The sequence below is a fragment of the Lathyrus oleraceus genome, chromosome 4, assembly GCF_024323335.1.
Source record: "Lathyrus oleraceus cultivar Zhongwan6 chromosome 4, CAAS_Psat_ZW6_1.0, whole genome shotgun sequence".
Taxonomy (NCBI): Eukaryota; Viridiplantae; Streptophyta; class Magnoliopsida; order Fabales; family Fabaceae; genus Lathyrus; species Lathyrus oleraceus.
The window spans coordinates 136,292,272-136,314,322 of record NC_066582.1 but is presented as its reverse complement, the minus strand read 5'-3'; the positions used below and the strand labels follow the sequence as shown (position 1 = coordinate 136,314,322).

General features: G+C 34.2%; 1 protein-coding gene across 1 annotated transcript; it reads right to left on the bottom strand.

Annotated features, from left to right (window-relative positions):
- Positions 1–10,598: 10,598 nt before the first annotated feature.
- Positions 10,599–11,432, bottom strand: LOC127074087 (ethylene-responsive transcription factor ERF026). Its single transcript, XM_051015368.1, has one exon. The coding sequence runs from the start codon at positions 11,309–11,311 to the stop codon at positions 10,811–10,813; it is 501 nt and encodes a 166-aa protein (XP_050871325.1). The 5' UTR covers positions 11,312–11,432; the 3' UTR covers positions 10,599–10,810.
- Positions 11,433–22,051: the final 10,619 nt, after the last annotated feature.

Here is a 22,051-nt window from a genome sequence, read left to right as displayed (position 1 = left end):
TTATCATATTCTTTAGGCTCTGCAGGATTCTTCCCATTTGTAGGTGTAAGCAACTTACACACATATGGGAGACCTGGCTTTAACTCAGCCACGTTAACCTCAGACTCTTCGACATGACTAAAATTGACCTCAGACACTATGTCTTAGTCTTCCATGTCAACATAAGATATTCGCTCCTTTTTAGCCTTACTCAATCTGGCCTTCTCGACCTTCAATCTTTCTACCTGTCTAACTCTGTGTGCCAACTGGGCCATATCTCTTAAATATTCAGTGTCTAATTTCTTCCTAATGGAATAATCTATCCCTCCAGCAGCCATTTCGACAAGCTCATGTTTAGGAACTTGGGTGAAGCACCTCGTTTTTTAGTAAACAAAACCGATTCAGGTAATCATCAATTAACTCAGTGAACTTTCGCTCGACGCTTGACAATTCCTTCAAGCTAATCTTAGATTGTCCCATGTATAACTAATCATGGAATAACCTCTCTATATGTGCCCAATCATGGATTGAATGAGGAGGTAAAATGGTAAACCATGTGAAATCATTCTTTGTTAGAGAACTAAGGAAGTATCCCATCCCTAGGTTCTCACTGTTAGCAATGTCACCTGCGTCAGTCAGATAACGAGAAATGTGTTTGACAGTAGATTCGTTTGTGTCACCAGTGGATTTTGTAAATTTAGGGACTTTCCATCCCCTTTGTAATTCAATTTGTAACACATAATCTGATAGGGGAGATATATAGGTTAGCCTTCTTAAGATGGTTCTGTTGGCGAAGTCTTGGATGAATCTTTCTTCTTGTTGTTGAGAGGTAAAAGCATCAGAGAAAGGACTAGAGGTAAATATCATCCTTCTAGGAGCCATGATGATGATTTTGAAGGAATAATCTCACACACACAACTAGAGAGAAGTTAAAATATGCAATGCAAAAGAGTAAGGAATGATTACCTATTTATAACGATGATTCTATGGAATTTGAGCGTGTAAATATTTCAGAAATCAATGGAGATTATGCATATTCAAAATTAGATCAAAATCATTCCAAAAGTAGTGTCCCAATCGATTGGCTTAGGGCTCTAATTAGTTGGGTGATCAAAATTTCCAAAATATTAAGCAAGTTTTATCAATGTGAGGATCTGATTAACTTGGAGAGAAGATTTCACTCATATTGGATTTGAAAAGATGCACGCCAAGCTGCTCCAATGGATTTCCTCAAGGCTTCATTTGATTGGGCTTACGTAAGTCAGCTTTCTTGGTGCTTTTTGGGCCTTGTGCTATATTTTCTTTGGCTTTTTCAATTTTTTACACCCTACACAACTTGTTTGCACCTCTTTTCTATAAACAACTAAAAACTCAACCATGGGGTTAGAAAAACTATTTTAATTGATGAGAACAAATTAAATTCACTATTTTAAAGGATTAATTGTAGTTTTTCGATCATTTCAACTTTAAAACAGCGATTTACCTCAATTATTAAGAGGTACTGATAAAAACTTCACTTCTTTAAGGGAACACCAACACATTGTGGTGTGTCATTATATATAGATAGTTAGATGCGAGAGTTGGTTAAACAACGAGATAGATATGTCCACCATAAGCATATCTACTCAACTTACTATGAGGTTAGCTAATCACTGAAGATCAGAGATGTTGAGATATCCGCAGCGAAAACTTTGCTTTGATCACCATCATTGATTAAATTCACAAACCATTGTATATAATGAGTATGATTTTTTTTCACAACTTCCTTTAATATGCGTTAAAGCTTCGAGCTACAAAGCATTATAGTAAAACATATCAGGGTTTCACCTTTGGTTCCCAAATTTTCTTAGGTCTAGGTGTGTTAGTGCTTCTAGAAGGTATAGAGTTATCACCTTTAGACCTTTTCAACTTATAAAATTAAAAGGATTTTAAGTGGCCAAATCTATTGAAATGTGAACATTTATAAACATGATGATTCATCTTCTTCCTAATTATCTTTTTTTTATGTGTTTTATCGGATTTAAACCCTAATCAACTTTTATTTAAGGAAGACCTTAAGATTTTATTTTCCCATAGTAAATTTACCTAGGGATTCTTTCATGAGAATTTGTCACTTCCTTTTTCAACGAGACACAAGTCTCACATGTTTCTGCTAAGTTTCTAATATTAGCCATTTCTAACTTAAGTGTTTTATTGTTTTCTTCGAGAAACTCCAGGCACTCCTTAAGTTATAATTTACATTTCTTAATCTTATAATTTTCTTCAATTAATATAGCACTTATTTTAAGCAACTGCTTGTAAGATGGCTTTGTTACCTCATAATCATCTTCCTCATGAGATACTTTCAAGCAAACTTTATTCGAAAAGGATTATACTACGGTTCTCCCTGAGGTTGACTCTTCTTCATTTGTGGAGGCTTCATTTTCTCTTATCATTTTGAAGGTTCCACTTGATGGGGCTTCTTTCTCTTGGTATCCTTTAACTGACGAATTTCCTTCATTTGATATTGAATTCTCCGAAGATCATTCAACTACTGAGTAATGTTCTTTCAAAGGATATCACATGAGTTGTTTTGAAGGTGTTTGATGAAGTTGTTGAATATTCTTCAGTCTTTGAGCTTATAACTTCATCTTTAAGTAATTGAACTAATTAGTTCAATTTTCTATGATATCATCATTCTTTGATTTTTCTTGAAATTCATAAACACTCACATCTCTTAATTTAAGAATTTGATTAAATTTCCAATTCTTAACTCTTAGATATTGGTTAGTAACGAATGATCCAATATAATTTATAACCTTACTAGATCTAGAAAAACATTTATGAATAAAACCATTTTCAAAAATGTTTTTAACAATTAGCAACAAAAGGTAAATATGCGGAAAACAAAAAGTTAAAGGTAAAATAAATGACACCAGAGATTTATATATGTTCAATCAAGAATACTTAATTATATCTTCAAGGTTTGATCTTGAGAGTATCTAGTAATTCTTATGAGGTTTTAGTAGGTTAAACTCCTAAATCCCCTTATATAAGAAAAATTGAAGTTGCAGACTAACTGTCAACCAAACAACGAGTAATGAAGAAAAACAGTTAGTCTTCCTTCCAAACACGAATTTGAAGTAGTTAGTCCCCGAGCTAAACCGAGATTTTCTACAGACTTATCTCAAACCAAGGTGAGCTTTTGACTAGGCTGAACTCACGAACCGAGTCGGGTTTTGATCAGGCTGATCAAGAACCAAGATGAGATTTTAAATCAGTCTTATCTCGAACCAAAGCGAGCTTTTAATTGGAATGAACTCAAGAACCTAATATAGATTTAGAATCGAGTTGATCTCGGACCAAAGTAAGCTTTTAAATGGAATGGGCTTACGAATCGAACTGACAACTTTAAAACTAAATCCACAAACCAAAGATTTTAAAGGGTTTAGCCTTGAACCAAACAAACACTCCCTTAAGAATAAATTATTCAACCAAGATAAAAACATCCTTGGTGAATTTACAATAACACCCTTTCTAGAATAAAAAAATTGTCACCAAACAAAAAGACTTTCATAAAGCACTATGCCTAAATTAATGTGATAAAGACTGACGTTTCTGGATATGAAAATATGAAAGGAGATGTGTAGCGGGGTATTCGTTACCATTAGAGATATTGACTAAATCCAAGGTAAACCATACAAGTCGAGTCGCCACTGCACTTCTATTTATCCAAAGGAATGGTTAGAAAGCGAACAAAAACCTAAAAGTTTTAACAAAAACTAGTAAAAGAAACAGAGATCTGGGTAAGGGGGTTGGTTATGCAATGGGAAGGTGTTAGGCACCCAAAACATCCTAGGTACTCCTAGGGAGCCCTTTTCATACTTGTTGTAAAGGTTGTTGTTTTGTGAAAATTTGTTTTGTGCAAACATGATGGAAGAGATGAGAAAAGAATATACAAGTTATTTACATTTTGTGTTTGAATGGATGAACCCATTGCCTACGTACCATCTTAAAAAAGATTAGGATCAAAACCTCGTAGTTCGGGGTAAAAATCTCAAAAGTGAGTTGGTGAATTGATTGGTCCAAAAGCCTTAAGGTCTTTTGTTATCAAAGGGAGAAAACTCAACCAAGCCACAAATCCACCATGTGAGGATAACTTCAACATGCTAGTGAGGGGTTAACCCTATAATAAGCATGGAAGACTCATTGTCCATCACTAAGGATATAGGTGAGTATTACATCTACCACAAGGATAACTCAAACCTAATAGCTAAAGGTTATGAAAAATTTGATTAAGGAAGTGGCCATTGGAACCACAAGAGGCATTTGAATGGGTTATATTTACCAATTAGAAGTATATACAAAAGTGGTCAAAGTTGACTTAAAGATTCAATTCAAGAATAAGTATTATGAAAAGAAAGTTTGGAAATCAAAAGCATAAGGCTTAGGTTTCTAATGTTTGAAAACAATAGTTAAATGTTTGCACAAAAAGTTTGGCTTGGGTTAGAGTGGAGAGAAGAAGAAGAAGGGCTAAGGTCCTAAGTAATGCAAAAAAATGTGAGGGATAAAGAAACAGAACCACAATGGAGTTCCTCTCTTGAGATCATATAGATGATCCAAGTAGCTCCTATCCTTTGTAATAAGCAATCACAATAAAGCATAAGCAATCATCAAACAAGCCTCTTAAGAGATCTTCAATGTGTCTTGTATCTTTCACTTTGGATGAACATAGCAATGGTCCTTCAATTTGAGCTCATAGAATCCCCTAGCACAGAAGCACACATATCAAAAGTTTCATGAAGTAAACCAAGAATGGACAAGAGTGAGTTTAGAGCTTTGGTCCCTTTAATCCATCTTCATCATTAAGGTCCATTTACTCCAATTTTGCATAAGGAAAGTCCTAGAATCTAAGTCCAATTCTCCATTCTTTGCATAGGGAAAGTCCTAGAAACTAAGTCCATTTCTTTGCATTTGGTTTACAACAATCAAAACAAACACAAGCATAATAATATATACACAATTATGTGCTCAAGTGAGCAAAAGGCAAATGGCATTAACATAAACATGTGCTCAAATGAGCAAAAAGAAAAGCAAATGGATAATATGTGCAAGAATAGTAAATTGCATAAAAGTAAAGAGCAAAAAGTAAACGTTAGTTGTTAGTGGTTAATAGTTAGTGTGCCATAAGGCAAATTTAGCGCTATGTTAAGCAATCGTAATTGGACTTATGTAGAAGTCACAACTATCTAAGGCCGGTCAATAATAATGTAGGCACCAAACACAAGTTAGGAGTCTTGATTAGTGAACCAAGTCCCAACAACTTGTCATGCCAAAAAGAAGAAGAAAATTGATCTTGTATTGGTTTAAGCCTTTTGCATGATTTAGGAAACAACCTATCCTTAATGCAAAGCCATTCACTTGATCAATTGATCAAGATGAATTAGGTTTGGATCAAGGAAGATTAAGTCTCCCTAATCAATGCTAACTTATCAACCTTCAACTCATTGATCAAAAAGAAAAAAAAGAAGAAGAAAAAGGAGATGAATAAGAGAAATGAAAATGGCAAAATTAAAGTGCATTAAATGAAGTAACATGTACCAACCCACATATGTTGACTAATGGCATTGAAAGTCAAGGTCAAACAATCAAAAACAGAAGTGAGATGAAGATTGGAAGTCAAGAAATGAACAAAATATTTTTTGGCATTTTTAATATTAAATAAACTTGAATTAAAAAATAAAAGAAAATGTCAAACTTCAAAATCACTTCAAATCAACTTTGAAAGGTCCAAGTGATTTATCCTAAGTTCAACAAGGTCAAACAAAGTTTGACAAAAAATTTCAGCATTTTTAAAAGTCAGAAACTATTTTTAATCAATTAAAAATGAATAAAAATAACCTAATTGAACTAAAATCTCAAATCAATTAAAAAATTGATGAGAATATTTTTCAAGGATTCATCATCATTCAAATAGGTTAGGAAAATATTTTTGTATTTTTTGAATATCAAAAACTATTTAAAATGAATTAAAAATAACCAGAAAAGAGAAAATTCACAAAAAATATCAAATGACAAAATAAAAAATATTAAAAATCAGAAATAGAAACTAGAAATTATTTGGAGACTAATGTAATTGGTCCCATAATTTTTGGATTAAAAATGAGAGAGATATTGATTTTTGAAATAAAATGGAATTAAAGAAAATAAAATGGAAATTAATAAAATCAGAAAAAGCCTGGCGCGTTGGATGAGATTCATTAAATGATGTGGCACATCAGATGGCTCACAGGCGCGCGCGTACCAAACACACTAGTCAACTGAAGCGCAGGGTGCATTAAAAAAAGTCATAACAACTGAAGGTCCAGATTAGATCTGGAAAAGAGGTCACACGGTCCAGATTTGATCTGGAGTTGGGACGGCCACCGGAGCCACCGTCTTCTCCGGTGAGACCTCCAGTTCCGGTGAGAATTGCAGACATGGCAATCTCAACCAAATGGAGCGATCTATATACCAATCGAAAGAGGAAGTGATGTACATCACTCCTATACCATGCACTTCCACTCTAGATCCCTATAAATGGAGAAATCAGAGCTGGAAGTATGATGGTGTTCATCATGAACTTCATGTTTTTGCAAAATTGAAAGCATAAATCAAATGCCTCTATTGAGAGGACTTCAGCCAGACCAATGAGCACAAGAAATAAGCAAGGACCAAAGAGTTTCAAAGAGAAAGAGTTCTGTTATCCACCTTTGAAATGCAGGTCTTGAGAGCACGATTCTTCACAACCAAAGCTTGCAATGAGATCTAGTGATGAAGAGGAAGCAAGGCTGAGGAATTATAGGTCTGAAAATCAACCAAGGTAGTTGAAATTCAGATCTGAATTTTTTAGAGAAAAGTAAAAATTCCTTTAGTGATGGTTATGGAGAGAATTCTGCAGCATTTCAGGTTGAATCAGGGTCAAGAATGAGAGCTTACATGCCATGTATTTATAGCCAAAGCCATGCTGAAAGTGTGATTTCAAATTTGCATGAATGGAAATGGCCTCCATGCATGGGCCTGTACAGGCGCATGGAGGGCCCAATTCCACTTGATTTGCCAAAATGAGATTACAAATGAATGAAATGGACGTGCAACATAGATGTAATCAGCTCATGCATGGCAATTGAATCAAGTTTCCCAAAAATGCACTAAAAGTTCTCCTCTTCGAAAATGATATTTGCCAAATCCAAATATGGTCATGTGAGTAATGGTTGAAAAGGTCTTGATGTAAGGAACAATTGTTATGTTGGGAAAAAATCCATTTGAAGTGTGGAAATTTATGAAATTTGAGTTTAAAGTGCAAGGTGCATGACATGTCAAAGCAAGGTTTCCAAATTTGGCCAATTTTCAAGCCCCTTTGTTTTGATGATGCAAGCCTCAAATGAAAAAACCTTCAACATCAAAGTTGTAGATCGTTTCAAGAAAATCAAAATGGACTTAAATTTTGCATCATTTGGATTTTTTATGAAGAAGTTATGGGCACTTGAAGTTGGACTTTTTTGACTTTTAATGCCTTTGGTCAAAAAGGACCTATAATGTCTTGCATTATCACATGTATTTCCTTTGAGATTTTGAAATTTTATCCAACATAACATTTGAATTACACATCTTTAGCTTTCCAATGCATTTGATCCCACCTAAAAATCATAAAAAATGAATGAGTTATGTCCTTGGGAAATTGACCCAAAATTAGGGTTTCAGTCAAAATAACCTATAATGTCTTAGAATGGATGATGATCTTCCAAGCTTCAAATCAATTTTTTATGAACATGAAAGTTGTTCATATTGTCCTTACGAACATTTTTGATTTTGGAATCATCCCCATTTGACCAACACATTAAAAGTTAGGTGTCAGTGCATTTCAAAGTAATTAGATGAATTGACTGATCAACTTCTCAAGTCCACAACTCATACCTTGATGAATTGATGATTGAGAATGCTCAAATAAGTTCAAATATGCATGAAATGATGATTTATAGAACTTCCCTTGATTGTATTTGACCATGGGCTGAGGTTGCTTCATGAGCAAGGCATTGTGGTGCACAGATGAATTAGGGTTTCTCTGGGGAACAAACATCAAATCCTTTGACTTGCTTTGATAAAAATGATAAATTGAGATACTAGGGAGGCATATTTCATGAATGAGAGCTTTGGGACCCATTACCATGCTTGCTTTCATCTTCTCTTGGCTATGTCTTTGCTCAAAGGATCTCCTAGAAGCTTTTGATCTTGTGATTGCTCAAGCTACAAACAAAAGATGTTAGTGACATATTTTTGTGCTTTCGGGTTAGTAAACAAAATAAGAAAAGCAATGATATACAATTCAAGCATGCTTGGTGATCCCAAACCACTCATAAGGAGTCCCACCCAAAGGCAAGGGGAATCAAGATGCTTATGATCCTTGAGGCTATGCAAATGCAATGTTATGATGTCATGAGGGATCTTAGGGCCAAAATTGGGGTCTTACAAGATGCCTCTAATTATGGGCAAAAGATTGAAACTAAAAAGGAAGAATCCATGGGCCAAAATTTATGTGTCAATCGATTAGCTTCTTGCCTTAATCTATTGGAAGCACAAAATTAAACGATTATAAATATTTATAAAGGAAATAATGGATACAAAATTGTTTCCCTTCATTAAGACGCTTATTAATCGTTTAAGGAAAAGATATATGCTAACCCAATCGATGGGGTATGAGTGTCGATCGATTGGACAATACAAAATCTTTTCCTAAACTTTTTGACAGGTCCTGAAACAACTGACACGACTCTAAAATATTTTTAGGGATGTTTTCTTAAGAAATAGAAGCCTACAAACTTGTTATAGTGTGCGTGTGTGTGTGTGTGTGTGTGTGTGTGTGTTTGTGTATGTGTGTATGTGTGTGTGTTATTTAGCCGTCTAACTTACGAAAAAACCTAGTGTTTTTACAAACACAGTTCACTAAGACACGATTGGGCGAACTTTCACACTTCCTCTCTTTCACACTTTCAAACTTCAAGACTTTCCAAGTAATCCAATCATATAGATACTTGTTTGAATTTTCTTGGAGATGAGACTTGAGATTTCTTCAAGTTGAATGCCATCATTAAAGGATGTTTGCAGTGATCACCAAACTCTAGTTCGTGTGCTTGTATCTTTAACCGCTTGTCATACTTAAATCCTCTTAGGTTGTAAAGGTTGTTGTGCAAGTTGGCATACAAGATATCATACAGGTTGCATCATGAAAAGCTCCTTCTAGTTGCCATCATTAAAAGCATATTATAAAGAGCTTTTTGAACTACTTCTTTGAATAACGTGCAAAATATGGTTCCGCACATCTTACCCTTCCACAAATGGTAAATAGTATCATTCAAGCTCACCATCTTTATATTCAAACCATCTCCTAAATAAGAGTCCTGATGCCAATCAAATGAGAATTACACAAAATCACAATAAAAACAACATGCAGCGAATATATAATTCCTAACTTGCAATAATTTTTTAGGAGCAATAAGAAAGCAAATATAACAATTGAAAGCGGAAAAAGAACACTAAATATTTAATGTGAAAAACCACTCAAATGATAAATATCACAAATTGTCTGAACCAAAGAAATAACTTCCCTATAATAAAATGAGGTTACAAGAGAGTATAAAAAATAATACATAAATTGTGCCAACAACCCAACAAAACAACAAAACTTATAATTTGAAAATGAGAAGATAAAATATTCTCCAAAAATAAATTTAGTGCCGTACTAACTTAATACATCTCTACTCATACTATGTTTCAATGTAAACGGTAAAAAAATTGTTGCGCTACGTTTCACCTTCTATTCTAAAGTTAACCCGATCCAATAGTCAACGATTTTAGAATTTTTTTTTGCTAAAGACGGGAGAATAAGTTTTTTTAATTTTTTTCTCATTAATGGATGATATTTCTTTTCATTTTTCTCTATACTCTATCCTTAGAATGATCATCTCCGCTTATAAGTGGGACATAAATGTGCTAACATATTTAGGTTAGGTAGTAAGAGAGAATAATACCTAAGGAAAAACATTCAAGGGATGTTCTGAGGGTGAGTGTGTGTTTATTTCATTCCTTGTTAATATTGAGGTTCAGTGTTGTTTAACGGAAGGGTGTGTATTGTATTGCATACTGGTATTGTTATGAAGGCCATATACTGTTTTTAGTATTTCAGCTAGACTTGATAATGGGTACAGAGTGTAATGTTATTAAATTGATAGGGGTGGTTCTTTAAATGTAGCGAAAGATGAAAGCTAATTGCTAAACTTTTATTGTATATGTTGTAATATGTTTTTGGCTAATTCTCTTTGAATATATTATGGTTGAAATTTGGGTGTGACTAAAAAAAGTACATATTTATCATTCAACTTTCTAGCAAAGCAACTAAACACGTCTTTTCTAATTTTTCCATCTCAAAAAATAGTCTTCCCCTATACATATCCATTTGGTTTTGTCGTCGTGTTGATAGTTTCAACTTTTTGTCTCAGCCTTCTACTTTTCGTCACCCACTTTTTGTCGGCTATTATTACTTTTTGAAAATCATTAATCATGCTATATATAGTAGTATAGTATATTAAAGAAAAGAAAAACTCTGGCACCAAAAAACTCATGACTCATATATATTATAAAAACGTAAAAGAAAATTCGGATACAAATGCAACCAGGCCTAAACGAATTGATCCCAAAAGCATCGAAACACACACAAACTCTCTAGCTAGTCATGAACACTTCCATGCATGCTATCGCCAGATACATTTTCCTATTCCATATGTATGTTATATATAGAGAGGGAGAGTGTGGTAGATCAAAAATGGTTCCACAAACTTTGTCCCATAGTGTAATATTGATCATATGAGTAATCAGAGGGTGGTGGGTTTATTCTGGGAGGTGAAAGCATCATTCCCTCCGCCATTGCTACCATCAAACTTGGCATGGAGAATATAGCTTCTTCATCAAGAAACTGATCCGTTTGATACGAAGGATTAACTTCAAAACCAGCACCATTGCTGAATTCAGTGTTCATGAGTTCGGCTGCAGCAGTGGCAGCATTGCGTATGTCATCGGAAGAATTGGACGCCGGCACTGGATACATGCTAGACCTGTCAGGAAAGTTTAGCACTGCGTCCCGACCTTTGAGAGCCAAAGCCGCAACGTCATACGCTGCAGCTGCCATATCAGGGGTGGGGAATGTGCCCAGCCATATGCGGTTTGTCTTTCGGGGCTCACGGATTTCAGTCACCCATTTTCCTCCACGGCTTCGAATTCCGTGGTATATTGGGTGTCTTTTGGAAGAAGAAGCAGACATGGTTGTTTGAAATAATGAAACTTGTAGAGAAAAGGGTTAAGTGTATTATTAATATAAGAATAATGGAAATGATTGAATGAACTAAGAAGAGGAGAATGGTTTGAATAAAGATAGTGAAGATAGTAAGAGTAGATATATGCATGAGGTTGAGTAGGAGAATGCGCGCAATAAAGGAGAAACCGTGGCCAGTTCGTGGAGCAACTGAGTGGTGCTTTTTTGTTTGTACAGCAAAATGGTGGCGATTGGTTATGTATAATGACAAATGGGAACTGTATCGGGTATACTATTATTTTTAACAACCAATAGACAACTCATTAAACGAAATCGTACAATTTCTCTCAAGGCTAAATGCAATTAATTGATGTAGATGATAGCCACGGTTTGTAACTCTTTGACTTTACTCTCATGCTTTATTAGTTCGTTATTGATTATTTTTTGGCTTATAGTATGTAGATAAAATTGCACGACTGTGATACTTGACACCCGAATTTGATGTCAATACCTATACTGTATATACATAGTAAATAGTGTTTTTTATAAATAAAAGATATATTATTTTAAATATATATATATATATATATATATATATATATATATATATATATATATATAATATATATATATATATATATATATATAATATATATATATATATATATATATATATATATATATATATATATATATATAAATAAATTATAATATAAATACAAAATTGTATCATTAACTAACTTCACTATTGAATTAACTAAAAAAAGAGTATGTTATTAATTATTTATTTTACTTATAATTTATTAAGGAATTTTAATACTTTAATAACCAATAAAATATATAATATTAACGTAGTTCAGTTCTGTCATTAACTTATGAAATATAATGACCGTGAACTGACATGCATGGGAATAATGTATGTGAACAGTGCATGGACCGTGAATTTTAATAGTAAAAGAAAGTTGATTAATAGAATGATGAAGTTGCTTGATAAACGTCAAGATATTAAAAATAAAAAATATTAATAAAATAAAGTTGGTTAATTAAAAATAAAAAGTTGGTTAATAAAGTGATGAATTTGATTAATAAATATTTATTTATTAAAAATAATTTTTAGTAGTAAAACAAAGTTGGTTAATAAAATGTAAAATGTTGGTTAATAAAATTATGAAATTGGTTATTCACAATTTTATATTGGTACCCATTTATCTATATAAAAAATATATTTTATAAAAAAATTATTTATTATTATAATATTTCAGTGTTCAGCGTATTGATGAACAGTGTAAAAGTCAATGTAAAAATATCATTTCTCATTGTGATATTTGGACCAAAAATACAGTTAAATTATTTTTTTACTATTCGGATGTCAAATTGACTACATGATATCAATTTTAATTCTATTTAAAATTAAAAATAATTAAAATATAAGTTGAAATTGGTAGAATTACAATTTGAAGGTTAGTCGAGGGTTCCTAAGTTATGGCAAGGTCCGACAAACACCGTCATTGTTGTAAATATAATCCAAGTTAGTTACTTGGTCTGACCCAAACCCAAAAGTTAGTTAGAGTTCGGCATGTATATAAATAGATATAGCTTGTAATTCAATTGTACACTATTTTATTCATTCAATAGTAATAATTTTGTTTTCTCTATTCTTCTCCCTCTCTTTCGACACAAACTCTTCTCTCACACAAGTGTCTCACGCACTAACAAATTGGTGTATTTTGAAGAATCACACGTTGATGATCGTGTTTTTGGGATTGTGGGTTGTTAATTGATCGCTGCAAAGATGAACGACAATAATGGTGATGTTCCAAACTCTCTTCCGGTTCTTGACAACAAGAATTGGATTCGGTGGAATAAAAAAATATAATCGTTGTTTGGCTTCCATGAAACTTTTGAAGTTGTTACTAATGGCGTTCTTGTGCTTGCTGCAAATGCAACTGATGCTTAAAGAATCAGCCACAAGGATGCCAAGAAGAAAGATTGTAAGATATTATTCTGCATTCAATCGGCGGTAGACTCGACGAATTTTGATCGGAATTCTTATGTTGAATCAGCAAATGAGGCATGGGATGTTCTAGTGAAGTATTATGAATGCGGTGAGACAGTTAAAGGTGTCACGCTGCAAGCGCTTCGACGGCAGTACAAATTACTACAAATGGGAGAATACGAAAAAGATTGCAGGTTATGTTGCTAAGATGCAAAATCTTGTTCATCTCATGAAAGGTTGTGGTGAAACCATAATTGATAAGATGATAGTTGAGAAGGTAATGCGTACGCTAACCTTTCACTTTGATCTCATTATCGTTGCTATTCAAGAATCCAACAATCTTGAAACACTCAAGTTGGAAGATTTGTTTGGTTCGTTGGAGGCGCAGGAGTTGAGAATTGTTGAAAGAAATGGCGTTCAAGATTTGATACAGGCACTACAGGCTCAAACATGGAAGAAGTGTGGTGGTTCTAACAAGTTTAGTGGCCAAACTCAGAGTAAGAAGCCTTTGTCGAACCCTCAGAAGCATAAGGTCGATTTTGGATCCTCCAAAAGAGGAGCAGGAACTTCGACTAATAAAGAAGAAAAGAAAGGTGTGTAGTGTTACAGTTGTGAAAATGGGGTCACTTGGCCAAGCATTATTTGTTCAGAAAAGACAAGGGAGCGACAAAAGGCAAGGATGAAGGAGAAAACCTTGGACGTCAAGATTCAGATGATTACGAAGATTTTGTGTTTATGATTGTCGTTGCAGAAGAACATGTCGACTCCAAGATCTGGTTCCTAGACACAGGTTGTTCGAACCAGATGACTGGTCGAAGAGAGTGGTTAGCAGACTTCGACGAATCAAAGAAAAGCAAGATAAAACTTGCAGATAATAGCTCGTTGTAAGTAGAAGATACAAGCTACATAGTTATTTATAGGAGAAATGGTGGAAAATCTCTGGTCAAAGATGTACTCTACGTACCTGGAATGAAGTGTGATTTTCTTAGTGTTGGACAACTGGTCGGAAGAGGTTTCTCAATCATGATGAAAAATGGAGCCTTAGAACTGTTCGACACAAAGAATAATTTGGTCTTAAAGTCTCCGATGTCAAAGGACATGACATTTAAGATCAAGATCTGCTCGACAGAGATACAATGCTTGGAGACAGTTGTCGACAACAAGGATAATTGGTTGTGGCGTTTGAGGTTTGGCCATTTGAATTTTAGGTCACTCAATCAACTGATTACTCAAGAGATGGTAAATGGCATACCAAGTCTTGTGATGCCCGACAAACTCTGTAGGGAAGCAATCCATAAACTATTTTTCTTTGACTGTACCAATGAGATCCTCTTGCATACTAGAAGTAGTACATTCAGATGTATATCACCCGTTCGAGGATCATACCATTGGTGAAAACATGTATTTTGTTTCATTTATTTATTAGTATAGTCAAAAGTTATGGATCTATGTGATCAAGCAAAAGGATGAAGTATTTGAAATCTTTAAGAGATTCAACAAGCTTGTCGAAAACTAGAGTGAAAAGAAGATCAGGGTTTTACATACAGATGGAGGTGGTGAATACACATCCAAGATGTTTGAAGAGTTATGTGAAGAACACGGTATTGATCACGAGGTAACTACTCCTTAAACGTCTCAACATAATGGAATAACAGAAAGAAGAAATAGGACAATATTGGATATGGCAAGCTGCATACTAAAGCAGAAGAATTTTCCAAATCCTATGGGGTGAAGCAGTCACCACTGTTGTTTACATTCTGAACAGGGGCCCTACCAAGAAGTTAAATAACAAGTTTCCTTAAGAAGTATGAAGTGGAAAATGATCGTTAGTGATTCATATATGAAGGTGTGAAAAACACAAGAAATTGGGGTTTGAATTGAGTTTTACAAGCAAAATCTTTTTCCAAAACAAGAACACCACTAACAATTTAATAACAAAGAGATAAAAACACAAGTATTTTTATCCTGGCTCGCTTGAAACTCAAAGTTAATTCAGTCCACCCGCCAATGTGATTTTGCCTTATACACAAGGACTTAATCCATTATAATCAATATATTACAATAATCACAAAGAATAACCTACTCTGTCTTCTCAAGGATCCAACTATACCCTAGTCTCCTTAAGGACTCACAAAGAACAACCTTTTTTGTCTTCTAAAGGACAACCTCCTTAAGGAATCAAACAAACAGTTTGAATAATATTTTGTGTTACAAGATGCTTCTATACAAGCAGATTTTACACAAATGAATAACAAACACTTAAAGAAAAACTGTGTACAAAGGAATGATAGCTTTTCACAAAGAAATAAACTTTCAAAATATTGTGTCACCGACACTTTTCTTCAAGTCTCCAAGTCTTACTTATATAGCATAAGAAACAGACACGTGTAATGTATAGTATTGTCCTTGCTCATAAAATCAGGTAGTGGAAAGGATGTTTGATTTGTACTATGTAATATTTGATCATGTACCCATTTTGATCTTATCTTCAAGTTTCTTGGATTCTGATAAAAGTTGATGAAGTATGGAATGAAGAAACATAAAGATGGATTCAGAAACTTCAGAATCTTTGGTCAGAACCTGGACAATGTATGTAGTCTACCTTGAGATCTTCAGAGTCTTCAGAATCTTTAGTCAGAACCTTGATAACTCCAATTGTCTAGCTTGAGATCTTCAGAATCTTCAGCTACATAACACAACTTCAGAAGCTTGTCATTCTTCAGAAGTTTTATGATCAAAGTCACGTCCATAAGAATGAACTGAGAGAAAATTGCAGCAGCAACATAATGTCTCCTCAGAAGCGTCTCATGAGTGAATCAATTCAGAAGTAGAAAGATCATTCTAGCAACAATATTGAACATCTTTCAGAACTTCTAAAAGTTGGTGCATAAGCAGATTTGGAACATATAGTTCAGAAACTAATGACGTTGCACATCATATATTCAGAATTAGAACTGGTTGTTAAAGCTACACAATAACAAACCATTAGGTACAAAATTGTTCTCACCCAAATACAATATTGTTATCATCAAAACTCAAGGTATAAATGCAGAACCAAATCTTGTTATAACAATCTCCCCCTTTTTTATGATGACAAAACATGTATTTTGATGAAGAGTTTGGTACATGGTAATCACAGAAGAATAAATCTTACAGAAGCACAAAGCTCCCCCTATGATGTATAATTCAATAAAGATAAAATCAGAATGAAAGAACACTTTCCCGATTAACCTTTCTGAAATACCAGAGTGAATTTTCTATTAGAATATGGTTTATCTTCAGAAGTTGATTGATGTTATCCAGAGAACTTGTTTGATAACATCATCATTCTAATAAGGTTCACTTCATAAGCTTTGTTGATTTCTTTTGAAGAAACTTTAGAGCTAGTTATCTTCTTAAAAGAGTTGGTTTTCTTATAGGGACCTTGAATTTTCAAGTATGATTACTATAAAGGAAAATCTCCCTTATAGCTGGATTCCAATTCCATGATTTTCAGAAATAACTTTTCAGAAACACTTTGATGCTAAGTACTCAATGTTCTAGGTTCAGAACATGAATATTAGTTTCTTGAACCTGATATTCAATCATCAACATGAAGGTGTACATACTCAGATAGAAGACCATTTCATTAGAAACTGGTAACTTGTATTTTGTTCTTTGATACTTAATGACAACTTCAGATGCTTGATTTTAACCATTCTGATTCTTGAGATATAACCTTACAAAACACTTAACAAACTCTTTTTCGAAGTAGTTGTTAGCAGAAAACATTAATCAATATTTAGATTTTTAAATAATAAATTTAGATATCAAAATAAACAATAATTCCTCCCCTTAGATACATTATGTTTTCTCCCCCTTTGTCATCAATCAAAAATACATAGACAAAATAATAAAGTAAATGAAGAGAAACAAACATATTTTCATTCAAAATGCCAAAAGGCAGTGAAAAATACAATCAATAAAACAAATTTTTTTAAGAAACTAAAACGGCTAGGGATTCTGAGGAGGAGGGGGCGGAGGACATCTTGAGAGAATCAACTAAAACATGAGGTCCTATTTGTCTAGACGCTTATTGACCCTCGTATTATCAACCTTGATTTCCTCAATAGTCTTCAGAAGTTCAACATGAATAGGTTGAGAGGCAAAAGATTCAACTTGATGAGTCTCAAAAATAACAACCTGAGCAGCAGCTGCTTCTGTAGCACATTCTTGAGGTTCAGAAACAGTATCAGTTTCTGAAGCAGTCGCAACGTGCTGAAAAACTTCAGTTTCTAGAGCAGCTTCCTCTTCAACAACTTCAGGAGTAGCTTCCTTGACCTCTGCAGCAGGAAGACATAGTTGGGAGTTTCTTAACTTCTAGATTTCCATTAAAGGAACAAACCCAGAACGGAATTTTCTTTCAGCAAGTTTATACCTAAAATCCTTCAGCTTAGAGATCTTGGAAGCAACCCAGCTTTTGTAAGTTTTCCATGCAGAATCACCCGCACCCAAATTTGCTGAAGAACGACTGATAGTCATTGGTTCATGCAGACGAATTTTAGATTCTGACTCAAACTTCCTTAGAATCTTACTAATGTCAGGAGAGGATTTTGGTGGTTTGGGGTAGTTAATAATGGGGTTGATTCTAGACTCATCAAAGTCAGTACCGTAGACTGAAGGAAATGATGGGAAAATGATAGGAGGTGAAATTGGTTCTGGCTCTGGTTCAAAGTTGAATATACCATCAGGAGTTCCATTAGATACATGTCCATCAGAAACTCTTGAAGGAGATGTTCTAGGAGTTCTGATATTTGGATTTGTTGGTTGGAGAGAAGAAATACATGGTGGTGAAGTGGGTGAATTTCGTAACTATGAAGGAGATGAAGGTGATGGTATATGTTGTTGTTCTTACAAGAGTTCAAAAACTAAAGGAGTTTATGTGGTAGGATTTATAGTGGTTGATTGAGGTGGTGGTGGAAGTGGGATAAGTTCAGAAATAATAGGTTGAGATGAAGGAGGGAGTTGGATTGGTAAGATCCTTTCAGAAATAATGGAATCATAAGTAAATTGATTTTTATCAGTAGGAAGCTTACTATATGCAATGTTATAAGCTCTTGAAGATGACTGGGCAACTCTAGAAGTATCCTTTAGAAGCATTTCTTTTTGGGGCTCTCTGAGAGGCACCTCGTCTTCATCTAGAAAGACAACAACCTTCTTCTTCTGAGACCTAGAAGATCCTTATCCTCTAGATTCCTTCTTCCTCTTCCCATGGATATCAGGATAAGTCTTAAATAGGTTGAAGAGATCCACTATTGGGTCAATTCCATCCCTCAAATAACTTTCCAGATATGCCATAAGAACCTATGGAGGATCAATCTTAGTGAAGATTGGGTAGTTGTCAATTGGATTACTTGTTCCACGGATATCATCCTTAGAAAGAATGAAATTTGGCCTTTGAATTTTGGAAACGAGACCTAAACTCTTCAGATTCTTCCCCCAGAATACCTTTCTAGCATCCTTCACAAGTTCATCCATTAATCTACTAACCAGAAGGTCATCTACTATACCATTCTTAACGAGAATGTCAGAAATCAGTCTGCCACTGGGAATGAACTTGCACTTAGTCTTCTTTGAAGATCCACCAGTTCTGGATTCTCGGATAGAATCCTTCATGAAATTGAACAAGATGGAGGGAAGTCCCAGCTTGACACCCTTCTTCGGATAGAACATCATGAACTTCTGACAAGTTGATGTAGTTAGAACTGTTGGTGTTAGGCCTATGATGAATACAACCCAAGATGATTTTGAACCAAACTCTTAGATGTCTAGTCAAGTCCTTAGCATTGGGACCTTTGTCATCCTCAAAATTTTTTCCTTCTTTGAATATAACTGGAGCAATAACAACTTCTCTCCTAGCATTAATCTTGACACTATGGATTCTTTTGCCTTTACCATCATGAGGGATTAAATCAGCGATGGATTTTCAATTATAACTATTTTCCTATTCATGACGTAGGAAGTAATAGTTTATTTTTCAACAATGGCGTGCACCCAGAACTGCTTCACCAACACTGGATATACAGGGCCTGTAAGTTTCTCAAAGAAGGTTTTCCAACCTTGAAGTTCCAGAGTTTCAGAAAAATCAAAACCATTTTATTTCAAGTTCTTGAAATCAACAATGGTTTCGTAGAGCGCCACTAACTCATTAGCAGGAGTGTGAAGAGTTAGTTCTGGTATCCCTTCCAAGATGGGGTTACTTTCATCGGTCATTAATCGACTGGGAGATTATTGTTGAGCATCCATTAAAGATGATGAAGATGAAGAAAAATTGCAGAGAGAGAGGGTTGTTTTAGGTTTGAAAACTGAAAGCGTGAGAGTAATGTGCGTGTAGTGTGAAAATGTGAGTCAAGTGGGTTTATATAAAAAAAATTGCAATGATGACAAAAAGGAAATACACAGTCATAAGGGGAAGAATAAGAGTTTAAACCTGATTCCAAGAATTGTGAAACCCAATGTGGCACGCTTTTATCATGCATGCTCAGAAACTGGGACAACTGTCGCCACTAAGAACCATATGAAATCAAACGACAAGACAACCATTTAATGCAATAATTGTTTAGAATCAGGAAGACAAATCGATAAGATTGCTTCTGATCAGAACCTTTCTGATTCATGAAAACTTCCTTACTTCAAAAAGCTCATGTCTTAGAGTAAAAAAGAAAACATTATGAGAATCTAATATAGAGTTCTGAAGACTTAAACATTCTGAAATACATCTTTTTATTCTGGACATAATTTCATAAATAAGTTTTTCAGAATGAACATAGATCTATCTTCAGCAAGGGGTTTTGTGAAAATATCAGGCTATTGATGGTCTGTATCAACAAATTTTAAATGAAAAATACCCTTATGAACATAGTCACGGCAAAAGTGATGTTTAATTTCAATATGCTTAGTCCTAGAATGGAAGTTAGGATTCTTAGATAAACAAATAGACGAAGTATTATCATATAGAATATGAATGTTACTCTCAGATATTTGATAATCTTTCAGCTGACTCTTCTTCTAGAGTATCTGAGTGCTGCGTTCAGAAGCTGCAATATATTATGCTTCGGCTGTTGAAAGCATGATTGTTGATTGTCTCTTGTTGGACCATGAGATCCCAGAAATTGGCAACTTCTAGAATTACTTTTCCTTCCTATTCTATCTCCAGCATAGTCCGCATCACAATATCCTACTAATTTGTATTCACTTTATTTTCTATAAAACAAACCAACATTAATAGTATCTTTCAGATACCTAAAGATTCTCTTAGCAGCAATTAAGTGAGTTTCCCTAGGATTTGATTGGAAGTGAGCACATAAGCAGACACTGAATAAGATATCAGGTCTAGAAGCGGTTAGATATAAAATAGGGCCTATCATACCTCTGAATAGCTTCTGATTTATCTCACTGCTTACCTCTTTTTTCTCCAGAATACATGTAGGATGCATTGGAGTCTTTGCTTTCTTACATTCTGATAAGTTAAACTTCTTCAGAAGTTCCTTTGTATATTTACTGTGATGAATGTATGTTCCTTCTGAACGTTGATCAATCTGGATTCCAAGAAAGAATTTGAGCTCTCCCATCAGACTCATTTCAAATTATGTCTGCATTGACTGAGCAAAATCCTTGCACAATGACACATTAGAAGAACCAAAAATAATATCATCAATATAAATTTGCACAACCAGAATATCATTCTTAAAGGTTTTGCAAAAGAGAGTTATGTCCAATTTCCCTTTGGTAAAATTAATTTCCAAAAGAAAGTTACTTAGCCTATCATACCAAGCTTTGGAAGCTTACTTCAGACCATATAACGATTTTTTAGTTTAAAAACAAAATCAGGATTTTGTGAACTTTCAAAACCAGAAGGTTGATGCACTTATACTTCTTCACAAATATATCCATTCAAGAATGCACTCTTAACATCCATCTGATAAAGGATAATGTTATGAATGACTGCAAATGAAATTAAAAGATGAATAAACTCTAACCTGGCAACTGGAGCAAAGGTTTATATATAGTTTATACCTTCTTACTAACTATAACCTTGTGCTACCAGTCGAGCCTTGTTTCTGATAACCTCGCATTTCTCATTCAGCTTATTTCTGAAGATCCATATGGTTCCAATGACATGGAAACCCTTTGGTTTCTGAACAAGATCCCAAATATCATTTCTGGTGAATTTATTCAGTTCTTCTTGCATAGCCAGAATCCATTCATTATCCAGAAGAGCTTCATCAATAGATGTGGGTTCTATCAGAGATACCAAACCTAGAAGAGTCTCTTCAGAAGGTTTGAATGAAGATCTTGTTATGACTTGAGCATTCTTATCTTCCAAAATCAGTTCTTCAGAATGAAAAGTTCTTGATCTACTTTTCTTATGATGAGTTGGATCAACGATAGCTTCTGGTTGAATCGTTTCTTCAGATTCTTTGGATTTGACTTATGAGTCTTTTTCTCCATAATCAGTATCCTTGGATTCTGAAAGATTAATCTTTAGATCTGCAAAATTCTCAACTAGCTTTGACTTTTCAGGTCAAGCTTATCATTGAATCTAACATGAATTGATTCCTAAAAAAATCGTGTTTTTGTGTTAAAGATTATGTAGCCTTTAGAGCGTTCAGAATATCATAACAATAAACACTTATATACTTTAGAATCAAACTTGCCAAGATTCTCTTTAGTGTCTAACATAAAATTAGATTCTCTTTAAAGGGTGAAACTAA